This window comes from Macaca thibetana, chromosome 1 (genome assembly GCF_024542745.1).
Source record: "Macaca thibetana thibetana isolate TM-01 chromosome 1, ASM2454274v1, whole genome shotgun sequence".
Classification (NCBI taxonomy): domain Eukaryota; kingdom Metazoa; phylum Chordata; class Mammalia; order Primates; family Cercopithecidae; genus Macaca; species Macaca thibetana.
The window spans coordinates 165,703,299-165,722,313 of NC_065578.1; the positions used below are offsets into that span (position 1 = coordinate 165,703,299).

Here is a 19,015-nt window from a genome sequence, read left to right on the forward strand (position 1 = left end):
TTTATATTTCTAAAAATATTTAAGGCAATAGTTTTGATTTTGTAAGAATTTGTCTTCAAAAGCTTTTCTCAGTAAATGAATTGATGTGGTTGAATTAATAATAAAATAGTATATTTTAATAAAAGTTTAGAACTTCTGTTATTCCTTGACTGAAAATTGTGATAATGTGGCCACTCTTTCTGTTTAAAAATTCCATTCAAATATTAAATTTTATAGTAGGGAAGCTAATCTATAGAATTGATTAAAAAATACAGTCCCAAAATTATAGTTATTTGAACCCTAACCATAAAGCCAAAGTAAGACAAGGTTATCATTTTGCCTTAGAAACTTCAGCCTCTGCATTTGTTTCATTGTTTTATGGCTTTCCTAGGAAACCTTTCTGGTGGTTTAAGTGCAGTTTTTGAAGAGATTTTTTTTCACACTGAAATAGCACACAACTACCATGTGAAAAAGCAAAGTAATGTTGATCCTTGTTTCTCATATTCATTTAAGATTCTAAAAATAGTTTCACAGTCAATAGCCCTTCATTTTCTTCTGGAGCAGGCAGTTGAGGGTTTTTTTTTTTTAGTCTTAGAGAAGTTGTATTATTTTGCCAAATACATGTCTTGCCTTAATTTCCCTCATATTTTTCACAAAAGCATAGCAATGAAGCAAACATATTCAAAACCCTATTCATTATTTTAAATTTTATCCTTCTAATCAGTGGAGTATTTTATTTTGAACTCTTCTCTGCAAGGAAGTAAAATCTTTTCAAATTAAAAATTCTGTTCTTTGGGTCGGGTGCTGTGACTCACGCCTGTAATCCCAGCACCGGGAGGCCAAGGTCGGTGGATCGCTTGAGGTCAGGAGTTTGAGACCAGCCTGGCCAACATGATGAAACCACCTATCTGTTGAAAATGCAAAAATTATCCAGGTGTGGTGGCGTGTGCTTGTGGTCCCAGCTACTTGAGACGCTGAGGCAGGAGAATTGTTGGAGCCTGGGAGGTGGAGGTTGCAGTGAGCCAAGATTGCGCCACTGCACTCCAGCCTGGGCCACAAAGTGAAACTCTGTCTCAGGGAAAAAAAAAAAAATTCTACTCTGGAGAATTATTCCCTAAATTAATTAATTTCAGGTGAATTAAGGTCTTTAGAATATACCTAATCACTTTTATCATTTATCTTGTGATCATATCATCCCTGAATCCAGAAGTTTGGGGCAGGTAAGTCAGTCATTTTGTGACCTTTGTAGTTGTCTCTAAAACTAATCTTTCCAGACTGCTTATTTTCTGATATCTGTACTCTGAAATTCCTTCTTTTACCACAAACTGCTATGAATAAAACTCCCAATTTCTGTTGTGTGGTATAATGGAATTTACTTACCTTGGTTTTCTATAGGTAGTAAATTTTTCAAAAGTAGGAATCATGTTTTTACCTCTATCTCATTTATTCACAAATTATTTGAGTGCCTATCATGAACTAGGCTTTATACTCATCATTGGAGTTATAGCAGAGCATGAAGGTACAGTAAGAGATACTGTCCCTACTTTTATATTTGTTTTCCTATCACTTTGCTCTGCACTTTGAACATACTACAGAAATACTGAATATGTGTTTGTCAAAGCGAATAATGATTCCGTCCTGTTCTTACAACATTTTTATACTTATTTTTATGGTTACAATTTTTTCCTGTGCTTTTCATGCATATGTTTTTCCATGCTGATAGGGGTCATAAAGAAAACTAGAGTTATCATACACACTTGTATAAATTTAAGAATAACAGCAAAGTGTAATTAATATTTTATTTGGCTAAGAGGTTTTCAAAGTCATCTTTCTTGTTAGGTCTCAATTTTAAATTATTACCAAAGCCATTTGCTTGGAGCATTTCTCTGGAGAATACATGCATTTTGTTAAGCTTCAAACTGGTAAGTTGAAAAGGATAGAGAGAATCTATATCCCATCTTCAGGTAATCTGAAGGAAGTCAGAGAAGGACATAGGACAACAATTATTTAAATGAATCAGTGCACTATGGAATTATAGAACCATGGAAAAGACTGACACTAGTAGCCTCAACTCTGTAGAGTATCTGAAAAGATTAGTGTGATCAAGTGAATTAGAGGATAGTTAGCTAGATTACAGTCTCCCTGAGTCACTATCCTTGTTTTAAAATGTGATTATAGTAGTACTAATCTTACAGAATTGTTGTGATAACTACCTAAGATAATGCATGCTAAGCACACAGTCATATATTTAGGAAACAAAATAAATATGAATTCCTTTTCTCTTCTTTTTCACCTTGGCCACTGTGAGTAGGAATTTCTAGTGGAACAAAGGCTAGGGCTTTCATGAAAGCCCCCAGTTGTCTTTAGTTAAGTTATACCCCACAGGAATCACAGCAGGATGTGAGAAACTCAAATGCTGTGGCCAGATTCCCTGTGAAACATGAGTATAGCTTTAAATTGTTAAATGACTTTTAATTTTTACCAGAAAAACTATATATAAAATACCATTCCATTAAGATGGCTCTGCTAATAAAATTCTGTGTCTGTCTGTAAAAGCGCTTAATAAAGCTTTGTAAAATTGCCAAAGTTTCTTCAAGTTAAACATCTGCCCAAATAACTTGCTGCTGGGATGTACTTTCTCTGTTCCTCCAGTTTGTTACAGTTTTAACATTAGTAATCGGGTTTATTCCTTTTGTGTTCTTAATAGTTTAGGAAACAACATAGGCTAAATGTTAGCCTTCATATGATACTTGTATACGAAGAAGAGACTAATGGTTTTACCAACTGATTTAGGTGTAATAAAATAGTAAGTGATAATGTGTATCCCTGAAAATAGAGTGTTAGATTATAATCTATTCTTTTTCTAAATCATATGAATAGTTAGTAATTGTCATTAGATGTGGTCTTGTATACTTATTCTTTAAATGGTAATGGAACTATCCTGAGCCAAGCACATTTATTATCATTTTCTAGGCAAAAAATCATGCAAAGCTGGGACTAAAGGAAGTGAAGAGTAAACTAAAACACAAGGTATGTCATATTCATTTTTTTTCCTTTTTACCTTGATTCTTGTATTAATTTGAAGTTTATACTTTACAAATTAGAAATTTATGTTTTTAATGACTTTTGAAATATGCTTAGCCCTTTGTTCAAGAATGTTTTTTTATAACAAGCCCTCTGGCAACTATCTGCTATTCTGTATGCATTCACTGAATAATCTCTTTACTGTTTGCATATTTTATCACAGAACTATGGAAATCTTCAAAGATGCTTTAACAGGATGTATGTTTTCATAAAGTTAATTGCCTTGATATCACAATTGAAGTTCTTGCTTTATGCTAAGATTTTTTTTAAAGATATCTTTTGTGTAGAAGTAATCCAGAAACGCCATCATTTGTTTTGATAGTCTCATTCCAATAGTATTACTTTAAAATGAAGAATGTTCTTAATTTACAAAAGATTATGTATGTATTTAAGCTATGAATATTGCAGATATGTAAATATGTGTATATGTGTGTTGATTTTAATTTATATCTTTGCAGATTTTATTATCAGTTGTTATGTTTTGAATTTTTACCTTTGGAGAAAACATACTACTTAAAACTTCCAGTGTAGTGATAAAAAATTATCTTTATATAAATTTTATTCCGATTATTCAAAGTAATCCAAGATTTTAAATTATTTTTATTAAATTAAATTTCTAATATAATTAAGATCATTGATCATTAACCTTATTAAATTAAATTTATTAATTTTGATTATAGAAAAATGCATTTTCTTCTTAGATTTTTTACACTTAAAGCTGAAGTGTTATTTTGCTACTTGTATGTGTATCAGATACTTTGTTTATTAATCTAAGACGTTAGTAATAAAAGGAGTGCTTTACAATTATTGCCGGTATATTTTTTCATATGTAGGAAAATGATGAAGATTATGGAACCTGTTCTAGTTCTGTACAATATACACCAGTTTACAAATTACACAATGAAAAGGGAGGAAACTCAGAAAAGCGTAAGCTTGCTCAGGTAAGTAAGGTTATTTACCCTTCATCCCTTCACATTCTCAAATTATATAATTCCAATAAATTATTTAGGTATAATTTGGATCCATTTATAAGAAAACCTGCAGTATTGGTCAAGGGGAGGAGTAGGTGGAATCTGGGAAGGCTACAAGGGGATCGAGAGTCAAATGTTTCAGATATCAGTCTCCACATGCTTTGTTAGCCCATGCCATCATAGATCTCATAGTCCAGTGAGGGAAAAGACAATTGAATGTGTGATTCTTATAGAATGTGGATATCTTGAAGATGAACTGGAAATCAGAGGATTCCTTTACTACAAAAATAAAATCAATCTTATACATGGGTATTTGGCCATTAAAATAGTCTATAGAAATTAAAATCTGAACTACTGTACTATAAGTCTATTCTTTTCTAAAGTTAGATTATTTTATCTGCTATAAATATTTAAAGCTTCTTTTTATATGCTACTTAAAATACTATCTCAAGTGGCAGAGTGTTCAGAATCATAGCTATAAGTGTTTCTGTTTTTTTTTTCAGAAGTGCATTTATGAAGGCTCTAACTAAACAAAATTGGTGTATACCAAATCGTATCCTTAGAAATCTAGCTTCAAAAAAGAATTCTTGAGTGGACTCTAGCTACAAAATTACAGAACTGGAAGTGGCTGCAAAGCTTCATTTATTACAGTTGCCAAGGTTTGCAGATGAGAAAGTTGATAGCTAGAATGGTCACAAGACTTGCCATAAGTCTCATAACTGATCAATGGCAGAAGGAGGTGAAACCCTATCTCTGACACTCAGTTAGCTTTCCTGGTTAGCCAGGTGCCACGGAAGTATACATGGCCATAAAGTGCTTCCATGGGTCTTTGTCTTCGAGCCCATTTTGTGCTGCTATACCAGAATACTTGAGACTGGGTAATTTGTAAAGAACAGAAGTTTATTTCCCACAGTTCTGGAGGCTGGAAAGTCCAAGATCAAGGCACTGGCACCTTATGAGGTCCTTCTTGCTGTGTCATCCCATGGTGGAAGGCAGAAAGGCAAGAGAGATGAGGGGGGCAAACTCACCCTTTTATAACAGCACTAATCCCACCCAAGAGGGTGGAACCCTCATGGCCTAATCACCTCTTAAAAGTCCCACTTCTTAATACCATTACAATGGCAATTAAATTTCAACATGATTTTGAGAGGACAAAATTCAAACCTTAACAGTCTTTAAGAATGGGAAAGGATAGTGAAGCTGTACTGAAACTCCAGGCCTTTGTAGGAAAAAAAAAAAAAATCCCATTAATTCAGTCATTCTTCAACACTATATGCCACACACTTTTCTAGATACCAGGTATATATAAAAGGAAAACACAAAAATTCTCTGACTTCATGGGACTATTTTTGTAACATACTGAGTATTTCCTTCTGATTTATTTATTTTTAAGCTGATATTTTCACATTAGAATTGCATAATTGTAGCATACTGATAGTCAATAGTGATTGTCTGTTCTAGAATAAGCCCTTCAGTAAAATAATTATTCCAGAAGTCAGAAACATTGTCTTGTTACTGCTGTTAACTGGAGAACATTTATTAATGCGTGAACTAATGATGGATTTGCTATTGATTTTGATTTTTCTGTTGTTTTTTTCCCCACCACTAATATGCACAATTCCTGTCTGTTTTCAAGCTTTAACATCTCAAATACTGTCGTAAAATGTTTACTGGCTTAATGTTGGAGCATTTAGGATATCTTTACCATGGAAAGTAGATTTTCTGTGAAAAAGAATATGAGATCTTTGTTACCTATAGGATACTTTAAGATATATATAAAAAAAAAAGATTTATATTGGAGAAACACATTTCCTAAATATCAGTTTCATGTTGTGACAATTATTAGCTCCTCATATTTTAATTAATTTATTTTTCATTACAAGTTGACTGTTTATAATTATACAAATTTATAGGGTCTAAAGTAGTGTTATGATTCATTAATATAATGTGGAATAATTAAATAAAGCTAGTTAACATTTCCATCACCTCAAATACTTAACATTTTTTGTGGTAAGAACATTTGAAATTTGCTCTCTTAGCAATTTTGAAATGTACAGTACTCTATTGTTAATTATATTCACCATGCTGTAAAGTAGATCTAAAAAAAATTTTAAAGTCTTTCCTTTAACATGGCATAGCATTTTTATGATAATGTAATTACAGAATACATTACTGATTTCTGTTTTTGTTTTCTGTTAACTTCTAGAGACAGTTTCTTTTTTTATTATATATATTTAATGTGTATAACATGATGTTTTGATATACATATACGTAACGAAATGATTACTACACTCAAGCAAATTAACACATCTATTATCTCAAAGTTACCTGTTTTTTTTGCAAAGTAAGAACACCTAAAATCTATTCTCTTAGTAATTTTCTAGTATACAATACAGTATTATTAACTATAGTCCTCACACCGTACATTCTGATAGAGAAAATTGTATTAGGTTACGGAAAACCTTATAGAATAATGGGTTCCATTCAGTGTATACTTATACTAAGTCTTCAGGGCTACTATGTATTGTCATTAATTCAGTTATCTGCATTCATTAGCATTTTATGATTTACAGTAGACATGACAGCAATAACTATAACAGGAATTGAGAGGAGTAGGGCTTATTCTTTAAGAATTCTAGCATGATTTTCCTACTTGCTGTATAGGAATTTGTTAAACCTATGTGTTTAGAATTGTGATGCAAATGTTGATAATATCTGAATAACAATCTTTTGTTTTCAAATGATAAATATCTGAGTTTCAGGAAATGTGTATACCCAGTATATATGTTTCTTTTTATTCTTTATGTGTCCCATTATATAAATAGGTAAATATATCTGTGTGTTGTATATACCTTTTTTTTTTAATTTTCTCTGAGACGGAATCTTGCTCTGTCCCCCAGGCTGGAGTTCAGTGGCACGATCTGGGCTCACCGAAAGCTCAGCCTCCCGGGTTCATGCCATTCTCCTGCCTCAGCCTCCCAAGTAGCTGGGACCACAGGCGCCCACCACTAAGCCTGGCTAATTTTGTTTTTGTATTTTTAGTAAAGACGGGGTTTCACCATGTTAGCCAGGATGGTCTCCATCTCCTGATGTCATGATCCACCCTCCTCAGCCTCCTAAAGTGCTGGGATTACAGGCATGAACCACTGAGCCCAGCCTGTGTTGTATATATCTTAATAGCAAGATTTTTAAGAGTTCATATGCCCAATCATTTTTCGCCTACTAATATCTATTACAATTTAGTATTTTGCTTGCATTTTTTTCTATAACTGAAATTTGATTTTTTAGTTTTAGATTCACATATGTATTTAACAAAGAGCTAAATTTTGGGCCTTCTGGCAATTTTTTTCTGCTACATGTCACCCTTAACATTTTTTTCCCAAGGCTTCCAGAGTCCATGCTATCTTGCATTACTAATGTTACTTCTTTGAATTGATATTGAGTTGTTACTGCTTTGAAATGATAGCCAATTGGTGGCCAACAGTTTATTTATAAAAGAGCAGGGTACCTTTACATTGAAATTATCGTCAAATCCTTGATTTTACTTGTTTAGTTGTTAACAGTGTTAGCAAACTCACAAATTAGATAAAATAATATCAAGCCATTTATTATAAGGATAAAGGCATTCTTTAGGACATCTAATTGCAGGAATATATCTAGGCTTCTGGTAGGATTAGAACTAGGAAATGGAAAAAGTAATCAGGGAAGAATATCAGCTTCTCTCCCTACCCTACTCATCTCATCTCATCTCTCACTCTCTGTCTGTCTCCCTCCCTCCCTCCCTCCGTCCCTCCGTCCCTCCGTCCCTCCGTCCCTCCCTCTCTCCCTCTCTCCCTCTCTGTCCCTTTTCTTCTTCCTCTTCTTTTCTCCATCTTCCTCCCTCTCCCCTCCCCTGTTCCTTCATTTCTCTCCTCCCCTCCCATTCCCTCTTTAATGCTTGGCCTGTTCTTTCTGCTTATTTGTTCATTGTGCATTCTGTATTCTGGCTTTCTCAGCTTCTCTGTGTCCTTGACACAGATCTTAAAGGCCCTCAGTTGAAGCAGCCACTAGAAATGGATAATTCTAGAATCCAATTTCTTAAGGAAGAATGTAATCAGCTCGCTTGGACCAGGCATTAATCTTTGGTTCAATAAACTCCAGCCAGAGAGGCAAGGAGAGTACCATGTTACCAAGGACACAGGAAGGGCAGTAGGGGTGAGTGGGGTGAACAGTGGAAGCAGTTGTCAGAGAAGTGGTTTTAAGGACTGTGACAATATCTCACAAGATGTCTGCTGTTTCTAATGGCTTTACACTATTTTGCTTTTCAAGGTTTCATTTACCTGCAGTCAATGTGGTCAAAACATATTAAATGAAAAATCCCAGAAATAAACAATTCATAAAATTTAAATTACATGCTGTTCTGAGTATTATTATAAGTGTTCTTTTTCATTATCAGTTATTGTTATTAATCTCTTACTGTGCCTCATTTGTAAATGAAACTTTATCATAGGTATGTATGTATGGGAAAAAACATAGTTTGTATAGGGTTTGGTACTAACTGCACTTTCAGGCACCCGTGGGGGTCTTGGAACATATCCACCATGGATAAGGGGGAACTGTTGTAATGCTATTTGCCAAAAAGTCATATTTGCAAAATAACAAAAACAAGTCGGCATTTTTAAATGCCTGGAGGCTTGAAATTTGTACCACAAATCTGGGGTTTGATAAATTTAAGGTCAGCCTACCCTAATGGATTTATGTTGATTCTCTTCTGAGAATTGAGCCAGAAAAAAGGCTACAAGTGGAAATGAATTTAGGGTACTGTATTTGCACATTGGGCAAGGAAATCAAAAGTCATCAGCCATAGTCTGCTGCCTTTTCTTTGCAGTCTGATATTGCAGAAGCTTCTTTGGTTTGCTTTTCTGGATATAATCCAGCCCCATTGATTTAATTGAAATATAATACAGTATGTTATGGAAGAGGCAGAAAGCTGATGCTAGAGCCCTGGTCATACTGTCTTATGATGATTACCAAATCCAGAAATTCTTGTACCCTAACTCTCCAAGTATAATAATATTGGGATCTGTGCATATTAAGCTTTTCAACTAAATATGTAATATTTCTAGAAATATTTGGATGTGGTTAAAGGCAAAGTCTAGTTATCAATATGTATACCAGAGAAACTAATGTCTATTCATTTATATTCTACCTATTTCCAAAAATACTTTCATGTCTTACAAAGAACCATAGAAAGATTAAACTGTATTAAAATTAGGTAAGTTTTAAGGCAGGGAAAATGTTAAATGTAGTAAGAAGCTGTTAAGGCCTATTTCTGCACAGCCAAAATGAAGAGAAAAGCACAGCTACATGATTCATAATCCACAAAGTTTTGGTTTTTAAAAAGTTGCTTATGAATTACCTAATCATTCCAAAGAAACAGGGTAGATATTTTGGATCCACAAATCTTTTCAGCATCACAAGAGCTCACATTCTGGTGGAGGTACCTAGCAGAGGCAAAGATTTTTGTTCTGGAAGACAGAAATTTGGTTTTCTTCATTTAGTCTCTTCTGTGCTGTTTATTATTTGAAATGCTCAGTCTCATTAATACCTCTCTCAAAGACAGCTTAGTTTACTAGCTGTTGAACCTCATTAAAAAAGGTGAAAACAGGTACAAGTGGAAATAAAATACACTCTTTTCTTCCTACTGTAAGGCCACTGACAAGTAGCATCACTGTCGTGTTAGAACTGGCTCAAGTATCCAAATTCTCTTAAAAGATTTGTTATGTGGTGAATTTAATTGCCTAAAGGCAAATTTCTGCAGGGACATTTGTGATTTTGTAATCTAGACAATTTTCTGGTTCTTATTACTATTTTTGAAACTTAAATTTTTGTAGAGTTGAAATAATAGAAAAATTCACTAGAGCAGCCTCAGAGGACATAGGGAAGATGGACAGTTTTGTAATAACAGTGAGGCTGTCTGTGTATGTTTGTATTTACGTGATTCATTTAAAACTTCCAACAATCCAGTCAGGGCAAGAATTGTTATCCCCATTTTACAGATTTAGAAACAAACGGAGATTAATAAATGTGCCCAAAGTTCTACAAGTAATAAATAGCAGAATAGCAATTCAAAAGCAGGCAGACTGATTCTAGAACTTAGGTATCTAACCACTACCATCATGCCTTTGTGTTGGATGGAGTGATTGTGGAAGAGGGATAGTTAGAAATAAGGATATGGAGTTTAGAGCCAGACAGAGCTTAACTTTGAAAAAGGTACTAGGATTTAACATTGAGCAAAACAAAATATTCCTAAGCCTTAATTTTTACATCTGTAAAATAATAATAAAAGTTATTTTCCCAGGATGCAGGATGCTGTAGGCATTATAGATAATGTATATAAAATATCTGCCACATACTTGGTACTTGATAATCGGTAGCTATTTGTTTCTGGTTACTGTATCATATATCTTGAGCTCTAGGTCTTTGTAGCAATGGCACCATCTGACTTCTCTCTTGGTAGTTACAGTCCAGGATCACTAATAATCTCTAATCACTAAAGTAGTTAGGACTCCTAAAATTATCCATCTTCATTCTAAGCCATAGATCCCAGTATGTGACTTGAATAGAAATATAAAACTTATTGTACCAAGAACTATCTTATTTATAAGTTTATAAGACCTTAAGTATGTCATTTTATTGTGAGTAAAATTGAGTGTAGTCTTCACTCATCCCATTCCTAGTCCATTTGATTATTCATTTCAGAAGTGGATCTCAGTTGTCTAAAGAACTTTACATTTCCAGTTTCCAGCTAGACTTGTCAGTGAGAGACTTTATTTTCATCTGTTTTTCAAAAGATGAAAATGAGATTATGATCATTTGAATTCCAAGAATGTATTTTAAAGTAAAACATTGTGAAGTTTTATAATCTGTGTGCTGTAGAAAAGAAAAAGAACAAAGTTCTAAGATTGTGTTTTAAACCTGTTTTCTAGTATTTAGCTTATCTTTGGAATAGATTATGAATCTATAGTCCACCTCCAACAAATAGTAATTTGTGTGCTGGTGTGCTAATTAGTATGGCTATTTCCCGTTTTGTTGATGAGGCTTAAATAAATGTCAAGGGTACAGCCATGAAGATCTCCCAATTAGGCTCCACATTTGTAAAACCCAACCCTTTTCTCTTCTGTGTAAAGATGACAGTTCCAACAGCAGCCCCAGCCTAACAGGACTCCAGGGAAAGGATCCTTCTCTGGTTTTATTGAAAACAGGGCCAGTGAGTCCATTGAGAATACGACCACTGGTCATGGTGCAGAACAGTCTTAATCCTATGTACTTACCTTCTTTCATCAGTTTTATTTTACAATAGAATACTGGAGACTTAGTGAAAAAGTATAAGATAACATAAGGCTATAATCTGAAATTATGTTTTAAAATATTTACTTGTAAACATTTATTAACATTTTCTTTTCTAAGAATAAGAAATTTCTTTAAATAAGATGTAAAATTTATATATATATCTGAGATATTGCTCCATATTAGCCATGCGTGGCTTAGTCTAACAGTTATAATGTGTATGTTTCTGTGTGTCTTCATGAGACTCACAGACACCTCAACTATGCTACTGAACAAGCATGAGAGCTTAGCTGTATTACAAGTCAACATTAACAGATGGATGGCCCTAAGCAAGGCAAAATCACCACAACAAAACCTAGGGAAAGTGGGGGACTGAAGCTTTTTGTTGTTAAGTCCTATTAAAACCCTGGCACACGATCATGTGCGTGCGCGCACACACACCCACATGCACACACACCACTTTTAACTATTTCATGTCTGGGACAAATAGCAATCTTTTTAGATTTTCAACCTCTCCAGTTAATTATGTAATAACAGCATGAGAAAATATGAGTGGAAAGTTATTTTTCATTTGCAGTGTGATACAAAGCAGTATGCTTGTTGATAAATACTCTCACTTGGAATGTTTACCCAAATACAGTGTTTATAAATAGAAATATGTTTAATAGTCATAATATTTACTGTTAGACCAAGCACTATTAAACTGGTGGACATTTATTTTACTTTTTTAATATAGTCACATATAGACTAGAGATATAAATAGTTATCTTTTGAATGCACAAATAAGAATGCTTTAACCATAAAATATAATCTTGTGATTTTATATTTTTATCCATTATGCAAGGTAATATCACACTTAAAAATGAAACTTTTTGTCTTTTTGAATCTTTATGTATTTAATGGTTTATAAAACATTCTAATGGATTTGTGGAACATAGCACAATAGCTATGAGTTCATTTTATAGTTGATGAGTAACATACTTTTATATTTTAAAATATGCTCAGAAGTCATATATACTTTTATGCATGCAGAGACTTACAAGTAAAGCATTTCAAAGTCATATTTTGATTGAATAGGGACTTAAGAGAAATCTCAATATGTTAGCATTTTTTTAAAAAAATGAGCAACCAAATAGTTTATTTTTATATATAATAAATGTCATATTTTAAAATGCTGCAGATGAAATTTTCTGTGAAACTTATAAGAAAAGATAGTATCTTAGGTTGTCTTAAATTACTTAGTTCCTAAGCATGAGAAAAGATGGGATGTCTGCACCTAGTAGGGTGTGGTTTATAGTATTGTATTTATGAAACACTATTCTTCATATTAATTCACTGGACTCTGGGAATAAAATGAATGTAATTAAATACAGTGTTTCTTGTTCGGATGATGTAATAGATTTAGGAAAACTGTATACTTGTTGGGATCTTTGGAAAAATACCGTCTGTTGAATAGTTTGCCTTACTGGTCAGGAGAAAAATGGTGTACTCAGTGTTTAGAGAGGAAAGTAACCACTTACTTTTGACCAAGAAAAAAAGTAATCGTAAATCAAAAAGAGAAAATAGTTGTTACATGCAGTAGGGGTGGGGCAGAAATTTGGAAAGAATAGTTTATTTTGTAAAATAAATGTTTACAAAATCAAATAATTGGATCAAATCATGATAAGCAAGACAATCTTTATTTTTATCACTGATTTGGCTCAGTATTGAGAACACTATTATTAAGCTGAAATGTTAAAATAATAAGAAAACATTATAAAACTTCAAGGGATAGGCCAGGTGCAGTCACTCATGCCTGTAATCCCAGCACTTTGGGAGGCCGAGGCCGGCAGATCACTTGAGTTCGGGAGTTCAAGATCAGCCTGGCCAACATGGAGAAACCCTATCTCTACTAAAAATACAAAAGTAGCCGGGCGTGGTGGCGCATGCCTGTAATTCCAGCGACTCGGGAGGCTGAGACAGGAGAATCACTTGAACCTGAGAGGCAGAGGTTGCGGTGAGCCGAGATGGTGCCAAACTCTGCCTCAAAAAAGAAAGAAAAAACTTCAAGTGATAAACTCTCTTGAAATAAGTTAAGTGAATGTTCTTCTTTTAACACATGTCCATTAAAAAAAAACTGCCTAAATGAAAACACATTTTAGCAGTCTGCGTTCCAAGGACATATGTAGTCTAATTATATTAATACTAATGTCAATAATTTATAAAATTGATCCTTCGAGTTCACTTTGGAAAATATGCCCTCCATATTGTTAATGTGAAAGAAAGTTATTTTTCTCTTTTGTTTCTCTGTTGAAATAATACTAATTTCTAAAATGTTAAATTTGATTATAATTAAATGTTTGTTTTAAATCAGTTATAGATTACAAGGGTGCCCTCTAGTGGACATTGTGTAGTACTTTCCTTAGAAGATAGTTACAAAAAAATTTTAACGCCTTTCAGAGTAGTGTATCTTTTAGAAACACAACAGAATACACACTGAGACATTTATATTGTCATAAGATTATTCAATAACATAATTCTATCAAAGAAATAATTCAAAGCCAACTCTTCCTTTCAATAACTTGCTTGGACTTCATTTTTAAAATGTTTAGCTCTGCTGAACAATACCTGGTATATTAATAACATATAATGGAAGATAATCTTTTTATGTGAACATGTTCAGTACATATTTTGAGACATTTTAAAGTTGACATGCATCTTAATGTTATAATTTTACTCTTCAAATTTATTGACAAATGACTGTCATTTATTACAATGTCTTGAAGCAAAAACAAAGTAACTTAATTTCTCCATTTAGTAAATCTAGTGAATACTACCATTCTAGACTTTACATCAGTAATCACATCATTAATATTTTTTCCTCATTATATTCTGTCCTAGTTGACTTTGTTTTTCCCTGTTACCTTTTTTGTTTATAAGGGGTCTTGATTAAATTAACAACATTTTTTTTATTCCAAAAGGGCCTACCTTTTGTAGACAAGTTGTTATTGTTTTCCAAGAATCTTAGGATAAAGAAATGCCAGTTTTCTTCTGGTTTTGAATAAAGGTCTGCTTCTAAAGTTTGTCAGAGATCAATGCTGGTGTCGATGAAAGGAAAAACCAGTCTTTTCTTTGTAGGGCTACTGCTGCTGCCTATTAAAGTCCCCCAAGAGAAAGGAATTTTCAGAAATGTCAATAGATCTCTAACTATGGGGGTATAATAGGATCTTATAATTTGAGCTGGATTTGTATCTGCTACACATTGTTATATTTCCTACCATGTCTTCCTAACATAAAACACTAGAATAATACATAAATATCTTAAGTTGGTCTGTGCGCCCATACTAATTATAAAATAGGACTATGTTTTTCAGCCTTCTCTGAAGTTCTTTATGGCTTTTCTAACATTTGAATATAATACCAGTTATTTCACAGATCTGTTCTCTTTTTGCCTTTATTAGTGGTTTTGACATTTATAGTAAATTCTTTTGAAAACTAATATTATTTGATTCTGAGACCAAAATGTAATTGCAATTTCTGTTAAGACCTTTGATTCATTTAACACCAGAAGCATTTTTATACTCTGTCTACTCTTGTATGATTCCACATGTACACACATTTATGCTAATTCTATATTAATATGGTAAATCTGAGAAATAAAATGCAGCTATAATTATTTTACTAACAAATATTTTAATCCTTAGCTATATATTTTTTTGAAAACATAATTTACTAAGGTGATTGAAAATAATATGGTTCTTTTCTTCAGTACTGCATTTTAAATTATTTATCCAAGCTAGAAAAGTCATCTTCACATTAGTGAGTGAGAGGAACTGAATTCTGTGTCTTATTGAAAATACAGTAGACTTGTCATGTATTAAGAAACCTTTTTAAATGTTGAAATATTGAAACCGTGTCAACAAAAGTGAAATTGCAAATAGCTTACCATTTATCAAAGGGTTACTGACTTGTTTTGACAATACTATTTAATAATCTTATAAAACTTGTATTTGCACTGATCAATAATCTCTTGGTCCTGAAAAGTTACTGCAGGGTCTTTGGTAGAATTTGCATTTCCAAATATTAAAAACCAAAAAAAATAAATGAAACAATGTATTTAAAAATTTTTTAATTGATGTAATTACTTGGCATGTGAACTGTCTTTAAAAGTTGGCTAAAAGTATTAACAGTTCACAGACATATTACATATAAACACAGTTAAATAATGAGACTTCCTGTGAATACAAGACCTTCCTTCTACCTATTAACACACTTCAGTGAGAGACAGTCTTTTAGAATGCCTGGTAGAGTGTTGCCACTGGACGGGTTTTTATGTAGTTTCTGATTAACAATGAGGAAATGAAATATAAACTACTGTGTTTCTGGGATCTTTTAGATAGACACTAAACTTCTTAATCTGTATTCAGTGAAAGCACTCTGTAAAGGGATCAGTTCTGGTTTCTCATATTCTCTCTAAAATCTAATATGCAGATTTCTTTAGTCAAATTGTAGAACAGACCCCAACTTAGCATTAATAAGCATTTAATGCATTTAATGCAATGTGAACAGAATGGACATACCATAATGGACAGTCTGTCTAATTCAGTTCAACACAACCAGTATCTAGTTGTGCTGCTTTACAGCTTTCGAGATTGTATACCTCCTCTGAACACCTACTTTGTGCTAGGCCTGCTGATCTAGAGTTTTCAAGATCACTTATTTCCTCTTAACTTACTAAGGAACATTATTTACAAATTCAGAAAGACTTTACTTCATTGATGTTTATTTTTACTCTTCCTTTCTACATCAAACCATTACCCTCATCACTTAATAGAAGGACCCCCTGTGGGAATGTAAAGATTCCAGGCTTTGTAGTTTAAGAGAACAGGACCAGAACAGTACTACCATTTGGAAGGTATGTGAACTTGAATAACTTTCCTAACTTCTCTAATCATCTTAGCCCTCAGATCTATAAAATATTGATAATTATGTCCACTTCCATAGAGTTATTGTGAAGATTAGAATTAGTGTAGTGACAGAATTTGTTCTTCCAGCAGTCACCCGAAGTTTCATAAGTATTAGTAATATTGTTTATATCCTGTCAACTTTAATAACAACATACCACAAAAAAATTAATGAATGCCAACTATGTGTTGGGAGCAGAATGAATTAGACTGGTTGCTAATATCCCTCAGTTCTTGGATGCTCTGTTTTGTTTCTTCTTGTTGATTTTTTGTTTGTTTTGTTTTTCCTGCTCTTTTTTCTTTGTGTTTCATTTTGAGTAATTTCTATTGACCTGTCTTAAAGATCATGGAATCTTTCCTTAGTCTTCCAATGGGCCCATCAGAAGAATTCTTCATGTTTTACATTATTTAAATTTTTTTTACCACTTGACTTTTTAAAAAAAAAACAGATTCTATTTGTCTGCCATCATTCTATCTATTCATGCATGTTGTCCATCTTTATGTTTCTTGCTTTTTCATGTCTGGTAATTCTTAATTGAATGCTGGACCCCATGTATAGAAAGAGTTAAACAGTATTTACGCCCAGAAATGGGTAGAAAGAGTTAAATAGTATTTACAACTAGAAATTGGCAGGCTCTTCTGTAATGCTATTTGTTTAAGAGGCTGAGTCCATTGGAAGATGAGCTGGATTTTGATTTTGTTGATATCATTACCTGCAATGGGCTGCTATTGTCTTGTGCTTAGAGTAGAGTACTTCTAAAGAAGGTACTGGAAAACTTTCTCAGTGTTCTTGCTTCACTCTGAGCTATCAGCAGTCCTGGTACCCCTGAGCTATATAGAGGGTTTCCTCTCAATGCTTCCCCCCCCCGCCCCACAGCAGTTAACATCTGTGACTAGTTAGTTGATCCTAGCCTTACGTGTTTTCTGTGCTTATCTTAAGTGGGCCAGGCGCCCCCGTGCCTCAGGAGTGGGGCTTTCTTAGCATCCTTCCACTTTCTTTTCATGGCAGAGAAACTTCCTTATATCTGTGATTGGTCTTAGGTGGCCGAGGCTTTTCTGCCCTGCCCAGTGGTAGTAGACCTGCTTGGTATCAGTATAGGATTCTGTGCTTAAGAAGGTTTCTTATTCTTCCCTAGGGCAGATAAAGGTTTTACTTCTACATTTCCCCCAGCAGTCTTGGGAGGCAGTGAGTTTGTCAGCAGTTCAGGGCTTTTGTTTTATATAAATGAATGTCCTCAAAAGTCAGTGGGACTTCATGCCTGCCCCTGTGCAGCCTGTCACCTCCTGCAAGCCTGAACCACCAAGGGGAGAGCTTTTCAGTCTCCTGTACTGCTCCCAATTTTTCTTATGAGCACCAGGTAGTAGAGTTACCTCAGTTGGAAATAAAATTACAGGAATTTATATATGGAAAAGAGCTTGCATGTGCAAACTCCCCCTGTCTTTGAGACTCCCAGCTATTCTAAGCTGACATGTTAGCCCATAGTTGGCCTTTAAGACTTCATTAACATTTTAGCAGATTTTTTTCTTACCTGTTATATGGCAGCTACCTCTTTCCTTGTGCTTTGCCAAGAGTGAAATTAATCCTGTCTCTCATCTCTCCTTGGAGGAGCTTGTAATATATGAAATTCAGTTTTCTTGGTTGACTTGCAACACAGGTCTCATAGGTTCAAGAAAAATTATGATTTAAAAAAAAGAGTATTCACCTTTTTCTCATTGTTAGGATGGGAGTGACATTCTCTTTCAGGTTTTGCATTCTAAGTGGAAGTGGAAGTGATATTAGAAGCAAAACAAATGAAAAGATATGATTCTTAGTCTCAAGGATTTGGTAAGAGAGGTATGTACTTAAAATTAAACACTGCCTTTATAATGGAGAATGTATCAGGTGACAGTTGAGTGGTAGAGAAATACATGAATAAAACTGACAAAGAATCTGAAATCACTATGGACTGGGGGAATTGGTAAAGGGTCCTTGGATGTGTTAGGGCCACATCAGAATCTTTGCTAGTGACCTAGTCTCACATAGCAGTCACCTGCTCAAGGAATGTAATTCTGATGCTTGTATAAAATTTTGTATCCTTAGCCTAATAATAATAGCCCTTAATCATCAGGTATCTTGTTAATCTTCCAGTTTACGTTTTTGCCCCGACAGGTATGTTTTCAGCATCTTTGGCAAGGAATGTTCAGCTCTTGTCTCTTCATCCTGACATTTCACCTACCTGGAACATTAGCACTCTTATTCTGTAACTACCACCTGCCTTAAAAAATGACGTTTAAAGCTTGCCATTTTTAGAGCTAGCCTTTCTCAGGCTAGTTCTTGGACATTTATTTCTTCTGGGTCTCTCTGGACTTATTTATCTAGGATAGTTATGATGAAAACAGTTCTGTTCATGAGTCAGAACACTTGGGTTGGAGTCACACTCTTATGATTTACCTCGTCTTGCCCAAGTCACTTTGCTTTGTGAATCTTTTGGTTTCCTAATATGTACAGTAGAGAAAATGTTCACCAAATTTGTTGTATAGTAGATATTTAAATGAAATAAAATACAGCACATAAAGCAGCTAACACACTGAAGCAAGTCAATCATGGGTAAGTCTTTTAACTCTGTACTTTAGTTATTTCCTATACAAATTAAAACAACTTTTTAAAGCTCATTTCGAATTATAAACTGCCATGCATTTTAAGATGTAACCATTATAATTCTATGTTAT

The 19,015-nt window shown here is 33.8% G+C and overlaps 1 protein-coding gene across 8 annotated transcripts in view; it reads left to right on the top strand.

The window, feature by feature from the left end:
* Positions 1-19,015, top strand: part of DENND1B (DENN domain containing 1B) — a 277,216-nt gene that overhangs the window by 239,845 nt on the left and 18,356 nt on the right. For 5 of the 8 annotated variants that reach the window (XR_007720441.1, XM_050765246.1, XM_050765271.1 and 2 more), the window contains 3 exons: positions 2,953-3,009; positions 3,897-4,004; positions 16,177-16,257. Coding sequence is in view for 7 of the 8 variants with exons in the window: in XM_050765246.1 (XP_050621203.1) it covers positions 2,953-3,009; positions 3,897-4,004; positions 16,177-16,257 (246 nt within the window). In the remaining variant the exon portion in view is untranslated. The remainder of the gene's footprint in view (positions 1-2,952; positions 3,010-3,896; positions 4,005-16,176; positions 16,258-19,015) is intronic. The other 3 variants (XM_050765279.1, XM_050765307.1, XM_050765298.1) reach the window with 1 other exon arrangement.